We start from the raw sequence: 18,892 nt of genomic DNA on the forward strand, positions 1-18,892 counted from the left end.
TACAAATAACCCTAAATCCCTACAGATAACCCAAAATCCCTGCAAATAACCCCAAAGCCTTGTGAGTAATTCCAAATCCCTATAAATAGCCCCAAATCCTGACACATAACCACAAATCCCTGCAAATAAGCCCAAATCCCCACAAATTGCCCCCGGAGCGTGGCTGGGGCAGGTCAGCCAAAATCGGGGCCCCAGGACAAGGGGGGATAACCCTTTGGGAGGGGTGGCTGCGGATGGCGAAGCGGAACCAGGCACCGGCAAAGAAAACAGCAGCTGCGGAAGATCCCGGAGCCGCGGAGCAGCTCCCGGAGCCGCGGAGCGGGCAGGGCTGTAGGCGCCCGCCCCTGGGGCTTCTCCCCGCTTCTCCCTTGGGCGCTGGGTCGCGGTGGCTTTCGGCTGCGAGCGGAGCCGGGAGCGGGACGCGGGGCTCGGCGGGGCGCCGGGGCGGGGCCGGGCCCGGGCGGGGCGGGGAGCGGCGGCCCCGCGGGGCGGTGATAAGGGGCCGCGGGGGGGCCCCGGCAGCTCCGCCGCCGCCCGCCATGAGGGCACCGCTCGCCCCCGGTGTCCGCCTGCTTCGTGCCCTGCCCCGGGACAGCCGGTGAGCGCGGAACGGGGCACCGCGGGGAGACGGGCTGGGGGGATCGGCAGAGGGGAGAGGGAACGGCCCCGGACCGGAGGTCACTTGCCCGGGGACCGGCAGCGGGACAGGGACCGACCCTGCACCGGGCGTCACTTGCCTGGGGACTGGCACTGGGATAGGAACCGGCCCTGGAGCGGAGGACAGGCACCGGGATCGGGAGCGGCCCGGGGACTGGGACAGGCTCGGGATCAGGCGACCCCCGCGCACGGACCGACAGCGGCGGAATGGGCCTGGGGCGGGGGTCGCTTGCTCGGGAACCGGCCCTGAGCTGGGGACTGGCCGTGGAATGGTGGTCACTGGCCAGAGGACCATCACCAGGATAGGGACTGGCATCAGGACAGGGATCAGCCTCAAACTGGGGATCACTTGCCTGGGGACCAGCCCCGGACCTGTGGTCACTTGCCTGGGGACCAGCACCCGCCAAGGGTCACTGGACTGGGGACCAGCATCGCTCCCAGGGCACTGGTCCACAGTGAGCATGGCTCCAGCACAGCACGGGGCCCGCGGCCAGGGGTTTGGCCACGACCCATCCGGGGGCCAGAGGGCACCAAGACACTCTTGGCACCGTAGGGTCGGGCAGGGAGGGTGCAGGAAGATCCCGAGATGTGCACGGCCCTCACCCGCGAAATTTGATGGGATGTGGCCAACCTCACCCGCAGGATGTGGTGGGATGTGGCAAGCACAGGGATGCTGTCGGTTGTCCTCCCTGCTGGCAGGGTGCTGAGCTCGCCCCCGGCTCAGCGGGTCTAATGGAGTTGTTTTTTCGGCAGCCTGTTGCCAGACCGACCCTCGTGCTGTCATTTTTCCCCTGCCAGATCCTGTTGGGTAACACCAAACCCAAATAACTGCACGGGAAGTTGCTCTTCCCCTTCCCTGCTGCAGTCTCTCCTCTCAGCTCAGCCCCGCAGTGATTTTTTGGGGGGTTGTTATGTTTTGGGGGTGAGAACCAAGAATTTCTCAGCTGCTGTGTGTCTCAGAGCCTGCGGCTGGGAGCTGCCCTGGATTTGCAGGGTGTCTAATTGCTGCTGTTCCACGAGGAAGTGAAACTGGGAAGAGGACTGAGACTGCCAAAAAAAGGCTTTGCTTTGGGGCTTGCTGCGCTCGGAGCGGCCCTGTGACACCTCCCTGGCGCTGCCGCCCCTCACTGCTCGCAGCTTCTGCTGCTGCCCTAAACGCAGGACGGGGCCCCTTGGTGGTGCTCACCCTGCTCCACAGGGTGCTGGACCCTAGCTGGGATTCCAGGCTTCATCCACCGGCTGTGCTGGGAGCAGCATCCCCATCCCAGAGCCCAGACCGCTTTTCCCTCCTCATTTGGGTCAAGCAGAGGGGCTGAAACCAGGGTTTGCTGGCGCACTCGGGGCAGGTCCTGCTCAGGGCATCTCCCCCCGCCCCTTTTCTTCCGGCTTGTCCCAAATTAACCCCAGGAATGGTGACTCAGCCGCCGCCTCCTGCCCCCTTTGCACCCGTGACGCCGGGAGGGCTCTTGCTCACACTGCGGTTTGCTGGGATGGTGCTTCAAGGAGGGGAAAAACTGATTTGTCTGCCCCCCCCCCCCGCGACCTCAGCTGCCCTTTCTGAGCCACAGCAGTGCCTGTCTGGGGGGGAGCTGAGCAGGTTCAGCTCAGCCCTGTGGCAGAAGAGTCCTATTCTGTGGGAGCAGTGACCCCAGGTTTGACTCTTTCCCCTCTAAGGCCCTGCAGGTCAAACGGCACCAGAGCTGCCTGTGTGCATCCCAAGTGGGTTCAGCCTGGTTGGGTGCTGGCTTTTATCCTCCCATTCTGGATATTTTCCTCCAAAAAGCAGGAATTTTGGGGGGTGGGGAAGAGCACAGCTAACAGCAAGGCTGGAGACGCCCAGGACATCAGGGGAGGTTTAGGTGGCACATTAGGAAGAAGCTCTTTGCTGTGAGGGTGCTGAGGCACTGGCACAGGCTGCCCAGGGAAGCTGTGGACCTTATCCCTGGAGGTGTTCAAGGCCAGGCTGGATGAGACTTTGAGCAACCTGGGCTGGTGGGAGGTGTCCCTGCCCGTGGCAGGGGGGTGGAACTGGATGAGCCCTTCCAACCCAACTCATTCTAGGATATTGTGATCCCCACTGGGCTGGGGTGTGCCAGCTGGGATGGTGACAAACCACCTATCCCTGTCTCCATCCTTGTCCCACCAGCCCTGTCCTGGCTTGATCCCACAGGTACCGAGGGCTGACGCTGGTGCTGACCTTCCTCTCCTACACCAGCTACCACCTCTCCAGAAAGCCAATCAGCATTGTCAAGGTTAGCTCCAACCACAGCCAGAGGGGACGTGGGGACCCCTATGTCCTGGAGCACCCAAATCTCACCCCTTCTCTCACCCCACAGAGCCAACTGCACCCCAATTGCTCAGCCTTGGGCCCGAACCCCCACAATGACTCCAACAGCAGCACATGGTGCAGCTGGGCACCCTTTGGTAAGGCTCAGCCCCGCCTCAAGTCACCCCACAAGCTGCCCTCATGGCAACCAAGCCAGGCTGCCCCCTGCCCTGAGCCAGGTTGTGATTTGTTAGGCAGCCAGAGGTAATTAAGCATCTTGAGCCTGCCCAGTGCCCTCAGACCGAAGGGCACCCAAGTGGCAGAGCTGGGGCCAGGATGGGAGCAGGGTGCAGCCGGAGGTAATTAAGCAGCTTGAGCCTGCCCAGTGCCCCCAGACCGAAGGGCACCCAAGTGGCAGAGCTGGGGCCAGGATGGGAGCAGGGCCCAGCCAATGGCACTGGCCACGCTCCAAGAGTCCCTGAGATGAGGAGGAGGGGATTTGGAGATGGGACAAGGGTGGCCACAGGGAGGGCAGACAAGATGGGGCCAGGCTGACATGGCCCCAACCTTTCTTTCTCCAGATGGGGACAACTACAAGGAGCTTTTCGGGGCGCTGGACAATGCCTTCCTGGTGGCCTACGCCATCGGCATGTTCATCAGGTACCCAGGGCCGCCGCACACCGGCGGCACCAGGCTGCCAGCAGGCTGGGTCCCAGCAGGCTGGGGTCGTGCTAAGAGAGGGCAGCTGGGTGCTGGGAACTGCCTGGCACTCAGGCAGCAGCTGGGTGAGAGAGCAGCCGTGGGTGGCAGAGCTGTGCCAGCTCTGTGCCCGCTCTTCCCTCTCTCCACAGTGGCATCTTCGGGGAGCGCCTGCCCCTGCGCTACTACCTGTCGGGGGGCATGGTGCTGAGCGGCCTCTTCACTCTGCTCTTCGGCCTCGGCTACTTCTGGCACATCCACGTCCTCTGGTACTTCATCGTCGTGCAGGTGCGGCCCAGCCCCGCGCCGTCCTGCCCCCCCTGAGCTCGCTGCTTTCCAGGGGCGGCTCAGGGGCTGGGCAGGAGGTCACCAGGCACAGCCACTGCCGGCAGAACTCGGCCACGCGTGGGCACCGAAACCCCAGGGCAGGCCTGGCGCGGGCGGCAGGGCGAGAGGCAGGTTTGGCAGCTCCGGCTGCTCCCGGTTGAGCCACAGGAATGATGCAAAGGGCTCCAGGGCTGCCCCAGCAGGGGAAAAATAAACCCAAACCCAGAGTTTTGTCAACAGCTTTGGGGTGGGAGAGGCTATTTCTGAGTGCAGCTGCAGAGCAACCTCCTGAAGGTGCAGCAGGGCGAGGGCAGGGTCCTGGCCCTGGGCAGGAGCAACCTCCTGCAGCAGCACAGGGCAGGGGGAAGCTGCTGGCAAGCAGCTGCAAGCAGAAGCAGCTGGCAGTGCTGGGGGCCAAGGAGTTGGCCAGCAGCAGCAAGGTGGCCTGGGGGCCAAGAAGGCCAAGGCTGTGCTGGGGGCATGGAGAAGAGTGTGGGCAGCAGCAGGGCAAGGGAGGTTGTGCTGCCCCTCTGCCCTGCCCTGCTGAGGCCACCTCTGGAGCCCTGGGGGCAGTTGTGTGCTGCCCAGGGGCAGAGGGCCAGAGAAGTGCTGGAGAGAGGGCAGGGGAGGCTGGGAAGCTGCTGAGGGGCCTGGAGCAGCTCTGGCAGGAGCCAAGGCTGAGAGCCCTGGGGCTGAGAGCCTGCAGCAGAGCAGCCCCAGAGCAATGCTCAGCAATGCTCAGCAAGAGCTGAAGGGCCCCTGGGGGGCAAGAGGCTGGGGCCAGCCTCTGCTGAGTGGTGCCCAGGGCCAGGCCAAGGGGCAGTGGGCAGAGAGTGGAGCCCAGGAGGTTGGAGGGGAAGAGGAGGAGAAAGTTGTTTGTTGGGAGGGTGCTGGAGGCCTGGAGCAGGCTGCCCAGAGAGGTTGTGGAGTGTCCTGGTGTGGAGAGCTTCCAACCCCACCATGCTGGGGTTCTGGGATTTGGTGGAATGGTGCTCCCTGGATTGAGTTGGTGCTTGCTGGGTGCCCAGTGGTGCTGCTTACCTCCTGCCAGGTGTGCAATGGGCTGGTGCAGACGACTGGCTGGCCCTCTGTCGTGACCTGCGTTGGGAACTGGTTCGGGAAGGGCAAGTGAGTGATCCTCTGGCACGTCCCAGCCCAGTCCTGCTGCCTGTTGGCCCCAGCAGCCCCCCAGCGATGCCTGCCCTCCCTCTGTCCCCACAGGAGAGGGCTGATCATGGGCATCTGGAACTCACACACCTCCGTGGGCAACATCCTGGGGTCTCTGATCGCTGGGGTCTGGGTGTCCTCTGCCTGGGGCCTGTCCTTCATCGTGCCTGGCATCATCATCGCCGCTGTGGGCATCATCTGCTTCTTCTTCCTCGTGGAGTGTGAGTGCTGTCATCTGAGGCACAGCAGGTGTCTGGCACCCCACTGAAACCAGCAGGGCCACAGTTTTCCTCCTTACCCATCCCCAAGTGCTTCTGGCAACCCCAGATACCTGTTGCCAGCTTGTGACCACCACTGGTCAGCATCCTTTAGGATCATCCAGGCAGGATGTGCCACTCTCTCCTCTCAGCCTGGAGATGAAGCCCAGCCCCACCAGGGGCTTCCCAGTCCCATGTTTCTCCCCTGTGGTGTGAGATGCTGGGGCAGGGCTGCTCCAGGCTCATGGAATCTCTTCTCCCCTGGCAGATCCTGAGGATGTTGGCTGCAGTCCACCTCTGCATCATGTAAGTCGCTGCTCAGTCATGGTGGGGGCCGCTGGCTGCTGTTCTGCTGTCAGCCTGCACCAGCTCATGCTGCAGCACCAGCTCTGTCTCAGCCCTTTCAGCAACAAGAGCCTCACCTCCTGCCTTTGGCTTGCTCTTAGATGGCCTCTGATGAGGATCCTGGAGGGGTGACCTGCAGCGAGAAGGATCCTGAAGGGATCACCTCCAATGAGGGGCCGCTGAGCATCTCAGGCCAGAGCAGCAGGGATCACCTCAACAGCCCCAAGGAGCCAGCTGAGGAGCCTGAGGCCATCAGCTTCCTGGGGGCACTCCGGATACCTGTGAGTCGTGGCATGTCCCTTCCACCATGGTGGGGAGCAAAGCCCAGGGGCAGAGCCCACTCCCCAGGGCTGGAAACCGGGGGAATCCCTCCACCCAGGTAGGAGAAGGAGGCTCCTCTGATGTGTTCTCTGCTCCCAGGGCGTGGTGGAGTTCTCCCTGTGCCTGCTCTTTGCCAAGCTGGTGAGCTACACCTTCCTCTACTGGCTGCCCCTCTACATCGTCAACGTTGGTGAGGTTCTGGGGCGGGGAGCCGGGGGGGGCTGGGCCCGGGGAGCATCTCCTCACCGCTCTTCTCTCCCTGCAGCTCACTTTGGGGCCAAGGAAGCCGGGGACCTGTCGACCCTCTTTGACGCTGGGGGCATTTTAGGTTTGTCACTTAGCTGGTGAGGGGCTGGGGGACGGAGGGCATCCTGGTGCCGCATCCCGGGGGGGTTGGGGCGAAGCCAGCGCCAGGCTTTGCTGTTGGGGCGCTGTGACCCGTAGCTGTGGCTGCCCCCTGCAGGAGGCATCTTCGCCGGCCTCATCTCCGACTACACCGGCGGCAGGGCCACCACGTGCTGCGTGATGCTGGTGGTCGCTGCTCCCATGGTGAGTTGTCACGCGGGGGGGGGAGGGCTGCTCTCCAGGCTGTGCCCTGCTCCTGCTCCTCTGACTCACTGCCTCCTTCCCCTCCCCGGCCCTGGGACGGTCACGCGCTGAGCGCCGGCCGCTGGCCCAGACCTGCCCGGGGAGGGCATCCAGATGTGGGGGCTGGGAGAGCAGCCGAGAGTCCCTGACAGATCAAAACCTCCTTTGTGGAGTTTTGTTTTCCTCCATCCTGCCGTAATCTGCTCTGTCTTAAAGCCTCGATGGTCCCACTGAGCAGGCCCAACTTTGGTCTCCTTGCTTTGCACCCCCAAAGATGTTGTGCCCTGCTGGCACTTCCCAGCACCTGCCCGGAGCTCCTCTGGCTCCCAGTGTGGCTAATTAGCTGTGATCCAGCTCTGGGTCGTGAGCCTCTTCCCTCTGATGAAGCCAGCGTGCGCTGAGGCACAGGGAGACCATGTCCAGGTCTCCCCACAGCGCTGAGAGGGCAAATCACCAGCTGGCCTTGGCTGGCAGGAGGTGGGCAAGTCCCATGGGGCTGTGAGTCGTGGCAACACCTCTGTGTGCCAGCACCTCTGTGCCAGCTACCAGGGATCTCAGCTGGCAGGACACGGAGCCAAGGGCATGCTCAGCTCCTCACCCTGGCTGCTCTCCTCTAATCGCTGCTTGGTGCCAGCCATAACTCAGGTCCTCAGCTCCTGGGTCCTGTCCATGCCGCTGCGGGGTGCACACGCGGGGAAGGAGCTGGGCTGCCCACAGCTGGGCTGCCCACAGCTGGGCTGTTCTGTGTCTCTTGTGCAGCTGTTCCTGTACAACCACATCGGCCAGAACGGCATCGGCACCTCCATAGGTGAGGAGCCCCTCGGCTCGGGCAGCTGCAGGGGCAGTGGGGGGCGCTGTGCCCTCAGCTGCTTTGGGCTCTCCTCAGTCGGGGCCGGGCGGGAGGGTGGTGCTGGGTGGCTCTGGAGCGGGCAGAGCTGGGCAGGCAGCGGCACAGCTCTGCCTCCTGCTGGCTGGGGACGATGGCATCGGTGTCCTGCTGCTGCCGGCACTGAGAGCTTCCTCTGCCCCGCTCCTGGCAGCGATGCTGGTGGTCTGCGGCGCGCTGGTGAACGGCCCCTACGCTCTCATCACCACTGCCGTGTCGGCAGACCTGGTAAGATGCCTGGCAGCCCTGCCCTGCCCTGCCCACGGGCTGCTCTTTCTCAGAGGGGTTTTGGAATCCTGGAATCCTTTCCCTTGGAAAAGACCTTGAAGCTCATCCAGTCCAACCCTTCTCTAACTGCCATGGCCCTCAGCACCACAGCTCTGCCCTTTTGAAGCACCTCCAGGGGTAGGGACTCGGTCACCACCCTGGGCAGCCTGTGCCAGGCTTCTCCATATTCCCAGAGAATCCCTCCTTACTGCATCCCTCTTCCCAAGCCTGCCCACCTTGCCCTGCACTAGAGCCCCAGGAAACGTGGGAACACCACCCCATGCTAGCCAGGGATGGTGCTGAGGAGGGGGGGTGCTGAAGAACAGGGATTGACCTGGGATTTGCTCTCCTTGTCCTCCTTCTTGCATCAGAAAGGTTTCAGACAAGGTTTTGTCTTGATGAAAACCAACCTGCCCAGCTCGTGGCTGCTGAGCTCTGACACCCAGCACCCAGAGTAGCTGGATCAGGCCCATGGTCCCACTGATGCCAACAGCAGGGAGCTGCCTGGTCCCTGAGGCCTGGTGGAGTTCCTAGGTTCATAGAATGGTTTGGGTTGGAAGGGACCTTCCAGCTGCCCCAGGCACCTCAGCCCCTGGAAGCCCAGCAGAGAAGGGCAGGGCTGTCACAGCTCCTGCTGTGACCATCACCTGCCTCACACCTGCTGCTTTCTCCTCCTGCTCTACCACCTTGGCTGCATGCTCTGCCCTGGCCTCACTGCATCTCCCTCGAAGCACAGGGTGGCAAAACCCACTGGGCAATCACCTGTGGGTGCTGCCTGCTGTTCTGCTGGGCTTTGGCTGCAGGCAGCGTCCAGCTGTGGTTTTCCCATCCACACCTGGGTCCGACACATGGAATTGCTGCCCGGGGTGTGAGCAGCCTGCCCCAGGGCTTGCCAGCTCAGGCCCAGTGCTGGTTGTGCTCCTTATGTCCTGCTGCTCCTTTCCCCAGGGAACCCATGAGTCTCTCAAAGGAAACGCCAAAGCCCTCTCCACTGTCACAGCCATCATTGATGGCACAGGGTCCATAGGTAGGTACAGCTGGGGATGCCAAGCATCGATTTCCCCTTGCTGCCATGGTGTCAGGTGGGCCCTGGTGCCCTCTCCCTTGGCCTCCTGTGCTACTGTGGCTCCTGTGCCCCGCAGGTGCCGCGCTGGGGCCGCTGCTGGCAGGGCTCATCTCCCCCACGGGCTGGAACAATGTCTTCTACATGCTGATAGCAGCTGATGTCTTGGCCTGCCTGGTAGGTCCCTCCCAGGTGGGGCTCATTTTGCCACCCTGGATATCCAAGGGCTCTTTTTTAGCTTCCTGCTGGCTGGCAGAGGGCACGGGGTGGGTGCCAAGCCCCGTGCTGACTCCACCAAACCATTGCCTCCATCCACTTGGCTCTTCCCTCCTCGCACGGAGGACTTTGTGTGACCTTCCTGAGGAGGAGCCTGCAAGTCCCTCTCTCGGTGACCGCAGCTCTCGGGCTGGGGCTGGTGGCTGCAGCGCCCTTGGCCTCGTGGCAATCCTCCATCTTTCCTCCTGCAGCTCCTCACTCGTGTGGTGGTCAAAGAGTTCCGTGGGTGGTGCGGCCCCATGGCACGGCAGAGAGGGTATGTACAGCCCCCCCGTGCCAGCCTGTGCCAGGGCCTGGTGCGGCTGCCCCTGTGCAGGGACGTTTGTGATCCCCTGCTGGCCCTGCTGACCGCAGCGGGCTCCAGGAGGCCCTCTGCCCCGTGTCTGGCTGCTGTGGGCACAGGGGGATGTGTCCCCATGAGCCAGGTCGGCACCAGAGGGCATTTTAGCCCTTGCTGCCTCCCCAGGCTCTCGGTGCTGAGAGGCTGCCCTCGTGTCTTGTAGCTCTAGCGTGCAGCTAACAGAGTCAGTGCTGGATGGGAAGTAGCTCGGTGTGAGTATCCCTCAGGATTAAACACGACCCAGGCCTGATTCGCCCTGATTCTGAGTTTCACTTGGCAGGCTCAGCCTAGGATCACTTCAAATCAAGATGTGGGAATCAGAAGGATCAAATCACGGTGGCCAGGGACGGGAGTGCAGCCAGGCGGGTGGGCAGCACGTCCTTAGCAGCGTTAGCCCAGATTGATTGGCATCAATTAGTGCCCTCCAAATGCCACAGGCACAGGCTGGCTTCCACCCACACTAATGAGCTTCGATTGCACAGCGCCAGGGCTGGCTGATCAAACCCCCAGCATGGCATCCAGGGTGCAGCCCTGGCCCCACTCTGATTGCCACCAACGCTGCACCATGAGCACAAGGGGCAAGGGGCTACAGCTGGTCCAGTCACGGGGGTGCCAGACTCCCCTCCCTGAAAACGTTTGGTCCTTTGTGTCTTGTTTGCAGGTGACAGCCATGGTCTGGGCTCTGCTGTGGTAAGTGCAGCCCAAGCTTCTCGGGCTGCCGGTGGAGGGCTGCTGGGCTCTGCTCTTGTGCCAGGGCTGGTTGGGCCAAGGACTGTTCTGGCCGGGTTGGCACCATCCCTGTTTGCACCAAATTCCAGCTGGAAGCAGCTGGCTCCGTTTGTGGAGAGAGTCTAATGCCTCAGAGGGCTCTGGGGAGCTGTGGAGGAGCTCACAGAGAGGAGGCTCAAATGCTCTGGGGGTTTTGGGGTCCTTTCAGCTTGGGCCAGCAGATGGTGGCTGCACCTCCTCCTCCTGCCTGCTTCTCCTGGCTTGTGGTGCAGATGGGGCTGGGGTATCCTGGCAGAGCCTTCCCGTCTCTCCAGCAGCACCGTGGCACTCGTTGATCCCAAAGGGCACCCTCCACGCTCAGCACCCTGCACGCTCAGCACCCTCCACGCTCAGCCCCCCCTCGCTTCTCTCCCCGCAGGTATAAGGAGTTCTGACCTGACCCCAGCGAGCCGCCCCGAGCCGAGGGGCCCGGAGGGAGGAAAGAGGCTTTGGGGCACGCCGGGAGCGTGTTGGTCTCGGCAGAGCCGAGGCACAGCCTCAGGCAGGGGCCCCGTGGGGCTCCCACCGGCAGCGTGGGGCTGAGGCGGCGAGGAGCAGCCCCCTGCAGGGGCCCGCAGCTGCCTGCGCCCCGGGGCCGACCCTGCGCCGCCGGCCCTTTGAGTAATAAAAACCTGCGACCCCTGCCTTGCCACACGGCCCCTTCCCGGCAGCGCTCGGCCAGGGCTCTCTGCGCACCTGGGGCCGAGGACTGTGCCCTTCCTGCTTTCTCCACGGGCAGCCTCTCCTCGGCAAGCCTGCCCCGGCCCGGGCTTGGTGCTGTGTGGGTATTGGACCGGGAGGACTGAGTCAAACCACTGAAGGCATCAAAGCAGCTCCGGAAAGGACAGCCCCAGGCTCGCTATTGAGCCTAAACTAAGCTGGTTTTGCTCCTCTGCAAAACTGCTGCCCAAAGCAGCATCTTCCTGACGGCTGTGACCCCAAACCGTAGTGTTTAGCCCCAAAGCAGAGCTTGTAGCCGTGCAGGGCACAGCTGCTCGCTGAGCCACTCCAGCTTGGGCAGCTGACGCTCTTCATTAGACACCTCCTAATTAGGAGTCCCCAGGAGGTTAAAGCAGCAGCTCCCCCGGGCAGAGCTGGTGTGGGAGGCTCCAGCAGGTCGCTGTTGAGGTGGGGGCCAGCTGTGCCCTGGCGGGGGGGCCCTGACTTTGATGTGTGAGCAGCTGGGGTGCGTGTCCCACCCTGCTCACCACCGAGGGCCGGTGCTGGGGAGGGCTGCAGCTCTGCCCCGGGTGCCAGCCGCCCACTTAGTGCCAGGTATAAATCTGAGCTCTAATTGACTTCACCTCCTTGGATCTCAAGCCGAGGAGAAAAACATCTGGGCCTGATGTGATTTTATTGAGTGCTGATTTCATCAGCCAAGGGGGAAAAAAAGGCCAAAGAAGGAGACCTGCTGGGCAGTTGGATCAGCTCCCTGTGAGCCCCTGCAGGGGGACGGAGACACGGCAGGGACAGGCAGCCGTTCCCTGCCACGGCTAAAAGGTAGCTGGACAGCGACAGCCTTGGGACCCCTCCTCTCTGACTGAGATGCTCAGGGGGCTTGAAAATGTCCTGGCTGCCAGGGGGAGAAAGCAGGAGGAGCGCTGGGGAAGGTGCAGAGAAGCCAAATCCCCAACTGCTCCTTTGTCCCCCAGCCCCCAGGGTGAGCCACAGGGAGAGGCCTCAGGAGGGGCTCTGCCCTCAGCAGAGCCCATGGCTGACACCATGGCATCACTGTGGGCTTCTGGCAAACAGCCTCCAGCAGCACAAGGTCCAAGGGGGGCAGCAGAGCTGCCAGGTGCTGGGCTGAGAATGGTCATTTCGCTGCACTTGTGGCTGAGCTTGGCCTGACCATCATCCACCCTGGGGAGAAGGACCTGGGGGGCTGAGGCAGAGTTTCCAGTTTCCCACAAGCCCTGGCACATGCAGGGGCTTAGTACAAGAAGTGGTTGCTTTGGGGTTTTTAGTTCCCTCCCCCCCCGCTGCCTTCAGCTGCTCAGAGTCTTTCTGGGACAAATTTAGGGCTGCTCATGTTTGGAAAGTCTGAGCAGCCTTGGCTGAGCTGCCAGGAGTGAGGAGGAAGGGCAGCCAGCCCCTGGCACTTCTAGACCTGAAAAAAAAAACCCCACCCCAAACCATCCCAAAAAAGGAGCCAAAAGCCAAAGAAAACTTCAGATCTCACTGAGGGGGCAGAGACTGGGGGCAGGGAGGGCCAGGGGGGATCCCCAGGGCTTGCCTGGCCAAGGGACTTCAGATCAAGCTGAGCTTTCCTGGGACAAGCCTCATTCCTGCTCTGCTGGAGAAGGGGCTGCTGCTTTCCCCCCTGCCAGAACCCCCTTTGGCACAGCTCCCATCCAACACCTCTGCTGCTGTGCTGTGGGTGGGGGAAAAGTCACAAAGCAAGTCCCAGCTGCTGCTTGGGCCAGGTCTCTTCAATGTCATCAAGGATCTGGACAAGAGGATTGAGGCACCCTCAGAGGGCACCAAGCCATCAACTTACTTGCTGCAGGAGTGGTCAGGGACTGGCACAGGCTGCCCAGGGAGGTGGTGGAGTCCCCATCTCTGGAGGTGCTCCAGAAAGCTGAGGCCATGGCACTCGGGGCCATGGGTGAGTGGCTGTGGTGGTGCTGGGTTGATGTTGGACTGGATGAGCTCTGAAGGCTTTTCCAACTCAAACTCTTCTGTGATTCTCTGAAACTGCTTCACTGGAAGGGTTCTCAAGGCCTGGCCCAGGCTGCCCAGGGAGGTGTTTGAATCCCCACCCCTGGAGGGGCTTGAAAGCCACAGAGCTGTGGTGCTGAGGGCTGCAGCTTAGCAGCAGCCTTGGTAGAGTTCCTTGGTTGAGCTCCATGATCCCCAAGGTCTTTCCTATGAGTGGTGCCCTAATGGCAAACACAGAGCTTGTGTTTGCCTCCAGGTTGCACCTCCAGCCACAGCTTCCAGCTGAGCCTTGCTGGGCAGTGCCTCAGGACGGGGCAGCTCCCATCCCGGCAGCTGCTGTGGCGGTGAGGAGCTGGCTGGGGCAGGGCACGGCGCTCCCGCTGCTGAAGGGCTCTTTAATTGGTAGCCAAGGGCAAAGTGAGACTGGGCAGCAGGGAGGCTGAGGTCAGCAGAGCCGGGGTGGAAGGAGGCTGGGTTTTACCAGCCAGGGCAATGAAGCAGCAGCAGAGTCGTGGGGGATTGCCATCAGCCAGGCCCTTGAAAGCAAAGAGCTGCTCCTGCAGACACCCAAGAGCAGCTGCCCTTGGGTACCAGGACCCCACTGCAGAAGCATCCCTGCTCCTTCCCCACCATCCAGGCAGGGAATGTAGGGTGGGAAGGGGCTGTTTGCCCACCTGACCTGACAGCAGCCCAGCCACTGCCCTGGTGCAGCCCTCCTGCCACAGCAGGGTTCTCACCGAGTCAGAGCTGGCTCAGGTGGAAAAGCCTTCAGAGCTCATCCAGTCCGACCCAGCACCACCATGGCCCCAGGAGCCATGGCCACAGCTTCCTTCAACACCTCCAGCATGGGGCCTCCACCACCTCCCTGGGCAGCCTGGGCCAGGCCCTGACCACTCCTGCAGGAGAGAATTTTTGCCTCTTGCTGGGCTTTAGCAGTGGTGTTTGGGCTGCAGGGAGCTGGCTCCTCAGGACCTGGAGCACCCAGCACTCCCCCTGCCCCAGCGCTCCCCCCCTGCCCCAGCACTCCCCCCGCCCCCAGCACTCCCCCCAGCACTGCCCCCCTGCCCCCAGCACTCCCCCCCTGCCCCAGCACTCCCCCCAGCACTGCCCCCCTGCCCCCAGCACTCCCCCCCTGCCAATGCTCCCCCCCTGCCCCAGCACTCTCCCTGCCCCCAGCACTCCCCCCAGCACTTCCCCCCTGCCCCAGCACTCCCCCCCTGCCCCAGCACTCCCCCCCTGCCCCAGCACTCCCCCTGCCCCAGCACTCCCCCAGCCCCCAGCACTCCCCCCCTGCCCCAGCACGGCCCCCCTGCCCCAGGACTCTCCCCCTGCCCCCAGCACTCCCCCCCAGCCCCAGCACTCCCCCTGCCCCAGCACTCCCCCTGCCCCAGCACTCCCCCTGCCCCAGCACTCCCCCAGCCCCCAGCACTCCCCCAGCCCCCAGCCCTCCCCCCAGCCCCCAGCACTCCCCCTGCCCCAGCACTCCCCCAGCCCCCAGCACTCCCCCTGCCCCAGCACTCCCCCTGCCCCCAGCACTCCCCCCAGCCCCCAGCACTCCCCCAGCCCACAGCACTCCCCCAGCCCCCAGCACTCCCCCCAGCCCCCAGCACTCCCCCTGCCCCAGCACTCCCCCAGCCCCCAGCACTCCCCCCAGCCCCCAGCACTCCCCCAGCCCCCAGCACTCTCCCCCTGCCCCAGCACTCACCCCAGCCCCCAGCACTCCCCCAGCCCCCAGCACTCCCCCCAGCCCCCAGCACTCCCCCTGCCCCAGCACTCCCCCTGCCCCAGCACTCCCCCAGCCCCCAGCACTCCCCCAGCCCCCAGCACTCTCCCCCTGCCCCAGCACTCCTCCCAGCCCCCAGCCCTCCCCCCTGCCCCAGCACTCCCCCCCTGCCCCAGCACTCCCCCTGCCCCCAGCACTCCCCCCAGCCCCCAGCACTCCCCCTGCCCCAGCACACCCCCTGCCCCCAGCACTCCCCCAGCCCCCAGCACTCCCCCTGCCCCCAGCACTCCCCCCAGCCCCCAGCCCTCCCCCCAGCCCCCAGCACTCCCCCCAGCCCCCAGCACTCCCCCAGCCCCCAGCACTCCCCCTGCCCCAGCACTGCCCCCCTGCCCCCAGCACTCCCCCCCTGCCCCAGTGCTCCCCCCAGACCCCAGCCCTCCCCCCAGCCCCCAGCACTCCCCCCTGCCCCAGCACTCCCCCCAGCCCCCAGCACTCCCCCCTGCCCCCAGCACTCCCCCCCTGCCCCAGCACTCCCCCCAGCCCCAGCACTCCCCCAGCCCCCAGCACTCCCCCCCTGCCCCCAGCACTCCCCCCCTGCCCCAGCACTCCCCCCCTGCCCCCAGCACTCCCCCCCTGCCCCAGCACTCCCCCCCTGCCCCAGCACTCCCCCTGCCCCAGCACTCCCCCCCAGCCCCCAGCACTCCCCCAGCCCCCCCCCCAGCCCCAGCACTCCCCCAGCCCCCAGCACTCCCCCCCTGCCCCAGCACTCCCCCTGCCCCCAGCACTCCCCCCCTGCCCCAGCACTCCCCCAGCCCCCAGCACTCCCCCCCTGTCCCCAGCACTCCCCCTGCCCCCAGCACTCCCCCTGCCCCAGCACTCCCCCTGCCCCCAGCACTCCCCCCAGCCCCCAGCACTCCCCCAGCCCCCAGCACTCCCCCCAGCCCCCAGCACTCCCCCTGCCCCCAGCACTCCCCCCTGCCCCAGCACTCCCCCAGCCCCCAGCACTCCCCCTGCCCCCAGCACTCCCCCCAGCCCCAGCACTCCCCCCAGCCCCCAGCACTCCCCCAGCCCCAGCACTCCCCCCAGCCCCAGCACTCCCCCTGCCCCCAGCACTCCCCCCAGCCCCCAGCACTCCCCCAGCCCCCCGCACTCCCCCCAGCCTCCAGCACTCCCCCTGCCCCCAGCACTCCCCCTGCCCCCAGCCCTCCCCCCTGCCCCAGCACTCCCCCTGCCCCCAGCACTCCCCCTGCCCCCAGCACTCCCCCAGCCCCAGCACTCCCCCAGCCCCCAGCACTCCCCCAGCCCCAGCACTCCCCCTGCCCCAGCACTCCCCCAGCCCCAGCACTCCCCCCAGCCCCCAGCACTCCCCCTGCCCCAGGAATGCTGGGATGGTTTGCTTGCAGTCTGGGGAGGAAGCTGGGTCAGAGCTCGGCTCCAGCAGCCCCCTCTGAGCCCCCCACACCTTCACCAGTGTGAGTGGTTGGGAGCTGAGCCAAAGCTGCCCTCCTGCTGCACATGAATTGCGAAACCGAAATGCTCAAGGTGCTGGACAGGGGCAGAGGTGCCAGGGGGAAGTCACCCTCCAGGAGCTGAAGGTCTGGGGCGGGGGATGGCAGCAAAACGACCCCCACTGGGGGTGGCAGGAAGGCAGCTCGGGCTCCCAGCGATTCCTTGACGCCGTCCGTCCCTTCCCCAAAATAAACAGGAACCGTCTGGAGGGCCCCGGGGCGGGGAGCAGAGCTGCCCAGCATAAACAAACACAGCCAGAGGGCCGGGGCTGAGCTCAGCCAGCTGCTCACGGCCGGCTGCTGAGCGCCGGGGACGAGCATGCAGCTTGGAATGTCTGCTCCGGAGGGAGACAGCCTGCAGCTCTCGCCTGCCCCCCGCAGAGAGCCTTCCTGCCCTCCCGACCCCCTCCACAGTCAGCCTGGTGATCCTGCACGCTGCGCTGGTTAGGCTGCACCTCGAGTCCTGTGTCCAGTTCTGGGCCCCTCAGTTCAGGAAGGAGGTTGAGCTGCTGGAACGAGTCCAGAGAAGGGCAACAAAGTTGGTGAGGGGCTTGGAGCACAGCCCTGGGAGGAGAGGCTGAGGGAGCTGGGGTTGCTTAGCCTGCAGAAGAGGAGACTCAGGGGTGACCTTATTGCTCTCTGCAACTCCCTGAAGGGAGGTTGTAGGCAGACAGATGTTGAGAGGCTGAGGGAGCTGGGATTGTTTAGCCTGGAGAAGAGAAGGATCAGAGGTGACCTCATTGCCCTCTACAACTACCTGAAAGGTGGCTGTAGACAGGAGGGGGTTGGTCTCTTCTCCCAGGCAACCAGCACCAGAACAAGGGGACACAGTCTCAAGCTGTGCCAGGGGAGGTTTAGACTCGAGGTGAGGAGAAAGTTCTTCACTGAGCGAGTCGTTCGGCATTGGGATGTGCTGCCCAGGGAGGTGGTGGAGTCGCCGTCCCTGGAGGTGTTCAAGGGGGGACTGGACGTGGCACTTGGTGCCATGGTCCAGTTGTGAGGTCTGTTGGAACAGGTTGGACTTGATGATCCTTGGGGTCTCTTCCAACCTTAGTTACTGTGATACTGTGGTCTCTTCTCCCAGGCAGCCAGCACCAGAACAAGAGGACACAGTCTCAGGCTGTGCCAGGGGAGGTTTAGGTTGGATGTTAGGAAGAAGCTCTACACAGAGAGAGTGATTGCCCATTGGGATGGGCTGCCTGGGGAGGTGGTGGAGTCACCATCATTGGAGGTGTTCAGGAGGAGACTTGCTGGGGTGCTTGGTGCCATGGGTTAGTTGTTTGGGTGGTGTTGGGTTGGTGGAGGGGTTGGAGGCGATGATCTTGAAGGTCTCTTCCAACCTGCTCTATTCTGTGTATTCTATTCTATGCATTCTAGTGGCACCGATGGCAAAAGCCAGCGCTGAGGTTTACTGACAGCACAGGACTGGAAGGTGCTTCACACTCCTGCCTCTGGAGGGGCTTTGCAGTGGGTGCTGTGTTTGCTGGACTCAAGCCTGGCTAAATGCTGCCACCTCCAGCCGGCCCTGTGTGCCAGCAGGCCAGCAAGGCTCCCTGCCCACCCCCTGCCCTGGCACAGGGACTGACGCCCAGCAGGCAGCCCTGGGGGCAGCTCTCTGCCTTCTGAAGTGATTAAGATGATGAATTAAATTTTGTTCCAGGCCTCACTTCCACGGCACCAGCAGCCTCGTGCTGTGCTCCTGGGCACTGCTCAGTGCCCCTGCTGCAAGTGGGACAGGAAGGGGCTGAGTGCTGGCAGCTCCTCTGCCTCCTTCACCTGCGGGCTCCGAGCTGCCCAAGCCAGGCCTCACAGGTGCCAGGGCGTTCTCTGCAGGGGAGGGTGGCCCTGCTGGCTCTGCCTTATTTATTTGTCTTGCATGCCCTGACAGTGACATTCTGAGACTGGCAGGGCTGGAAGGAGCTGGCCAGGAGAAAAAGCAAAGCTTGTGTGAGAGCTGTGAGCTGCTTGCCCCCAGGCTTTGGGGCTGCCTCGCACTCGGCTGCGGCGCCACAGCTGCAGCCACCGGGACTCAGCCGTGGGGAGCTGAGCAGCTCCAGCCCCCTGGGGCTGCCAGCCACGAGCTGTGATGGAAATGACCTCCAGCACCTCTGGGAATCTCTTCCTGCCACAGTCTGGATGGGACAGGCTCCTTCCCTCTGCTGAAGAGGTCACAACACTGCAGGCCAGAACAGCCTCCCCCTGCCAGCAGCTGAGAAGCTGTAGGAGACTGCAGGGGAGGGAGGGGTTAGTGTCCCTGCTTTGTTCCCTCCTCCCCTCCAAAGGGTTCCAGCCAAAGGGACCATCCCCAACAAGCCACAACCTGAGCTTCCATAAAGCAGCCCCCTGGGAGCAGGGGCAGCTTGCAGACACTGCCAGCAAAGAGCAGCAGAAGGGAAATAAAGAACCCTCCAGGGGCTTCTCAGAGCATTTTATTAAACTGAGGTGAAAAAGGAACAGTAACAAACCAGCACCTGTGGGGAATGGGAACAAACCTGCCCGGGGAGGGGGGGAGGTTAAAACACCTTTGCAGCCTGCAGAGGCCTGAGGGCCAGCCCCGAAGGCCCCTGCAGAGGCAGCTGCTGAGGTGCTCAGCACAGTGCTGCTTTCAGAGCCAAGGGCTGCAGTGCTGAGTGGCAGCGATGCCCTTCAGCTGCTTTGCTGGCCCGCCCCGAGCCCTGCTGGCCCCCTGTGGGCCTGGCACAGCTGGCACCAGCAGCTCCTGCTGCCCAGCCCTGGGTCAGAGGCACCACTCTTGGCCCGCTGCGGGCGCAGGCTG

The 18,892-nt window shown here is 64.0% G+C and overlaps 1 protein-coding gene across 4 annotated transcripts; it reads left to right on the top strand.

The window, feature by feature from the left end:
- The first annotated feature begins 488 nt into the window (after window positions 1-488).
- SLC37A2 (solute carrier family 37 member 2) lies at window positions 489-10,763 on the top strand. 4 transcript variants are annotated; one of them, XR_008462995.1, is made up of 18 exons: window positions 489-598; window positions 2,828-2,909; window positions 2,994-3,081; window positions 3,505-3,583; window positions 3,775-3,910; window positions 5,001-5,077; window positions 5,171-5,337; window positions 5,642-5,679; window positions 5,820-5,999; window positions 6,139-6,229; window positions 6,305-6,367; window positions 6,503-6,588; window positions 7,387-7,435; window positions 7,668-7,741; window positions 8,729-8,807; window positions 8,923-9,020; window positions 9,311-10,149; window positions 10,607-10,763. XR_008462995.1 is itself a non-coding variant. In XM_054176031.1 (18 exons), the coding sequence occupies exons 1-17, from the start codon at window positions 540-542 to the stop codon at window positions 9,620-9,622; spliced, it is 1,758 nt and encodes a 585-aa protein (XP_054032006.1). In that variant the 5' UTR covers window positions 489-539; the 3' UTR covers window positions 9,623-9,671; window positions 10,607-10,763. The 4 variants fall into 4 exon arrangements, 3 of the variants coding, with proteins under 3 accessions (XP_054032006.1, XP_054032007.1, XP_054032005.1); XM_054176031.1 differs by having other exon boundaries at window positions 9,311-9,671; XM_054176032.1 differs by lacking the exon at window positions 9,311-10,149.
- Window positions 10,764-18,892: the final 8,129 nt, after the last annotated feature.

Source organism: Dryobates pubescens, chromosome 34 (assembly GCF_014839835.1).
Source record: "Dryobates pubescens isolate bDryPub1 chromosome 34, bDryPub1.pri, whole genome shotgun sequence".
In the NCBI taxonomy this organism is placed as follows: Eukaryota; Metazoa; Chordata; class Aves; order Piciformes; family Picidae; genus Dryobates; species Dryobates pubescens.

What these genes read in the sequence shown, in the direction of transcription:
- SLC37A2 (XM_054176031.1), top strand. Translation starts at nt 540, where the DNA reads ATGAGGGCACCGCTCGCCCCCGGTGTCCGCCTGCTTCGTGCCCTGCCC. An exon ending in CCTCTACATCGTCAACGTTG is followed by an intron (nt 6,230 to 6,304) that starts GTGAGGTTCTGG and finishes CTCTCCCTGCAG; the next exon opens with CTCACTTTGGGGCCAAGGAA. An exon ending in CTGATGTCTTGGCCTGCCTG is followed by an intron (nt 9,021 to 9,310) that starts GTAGGTCCCTCC and finishes TTCCTCCTGCAG; the next exon opens with CTCCTCACTCGTGTGGTGGT.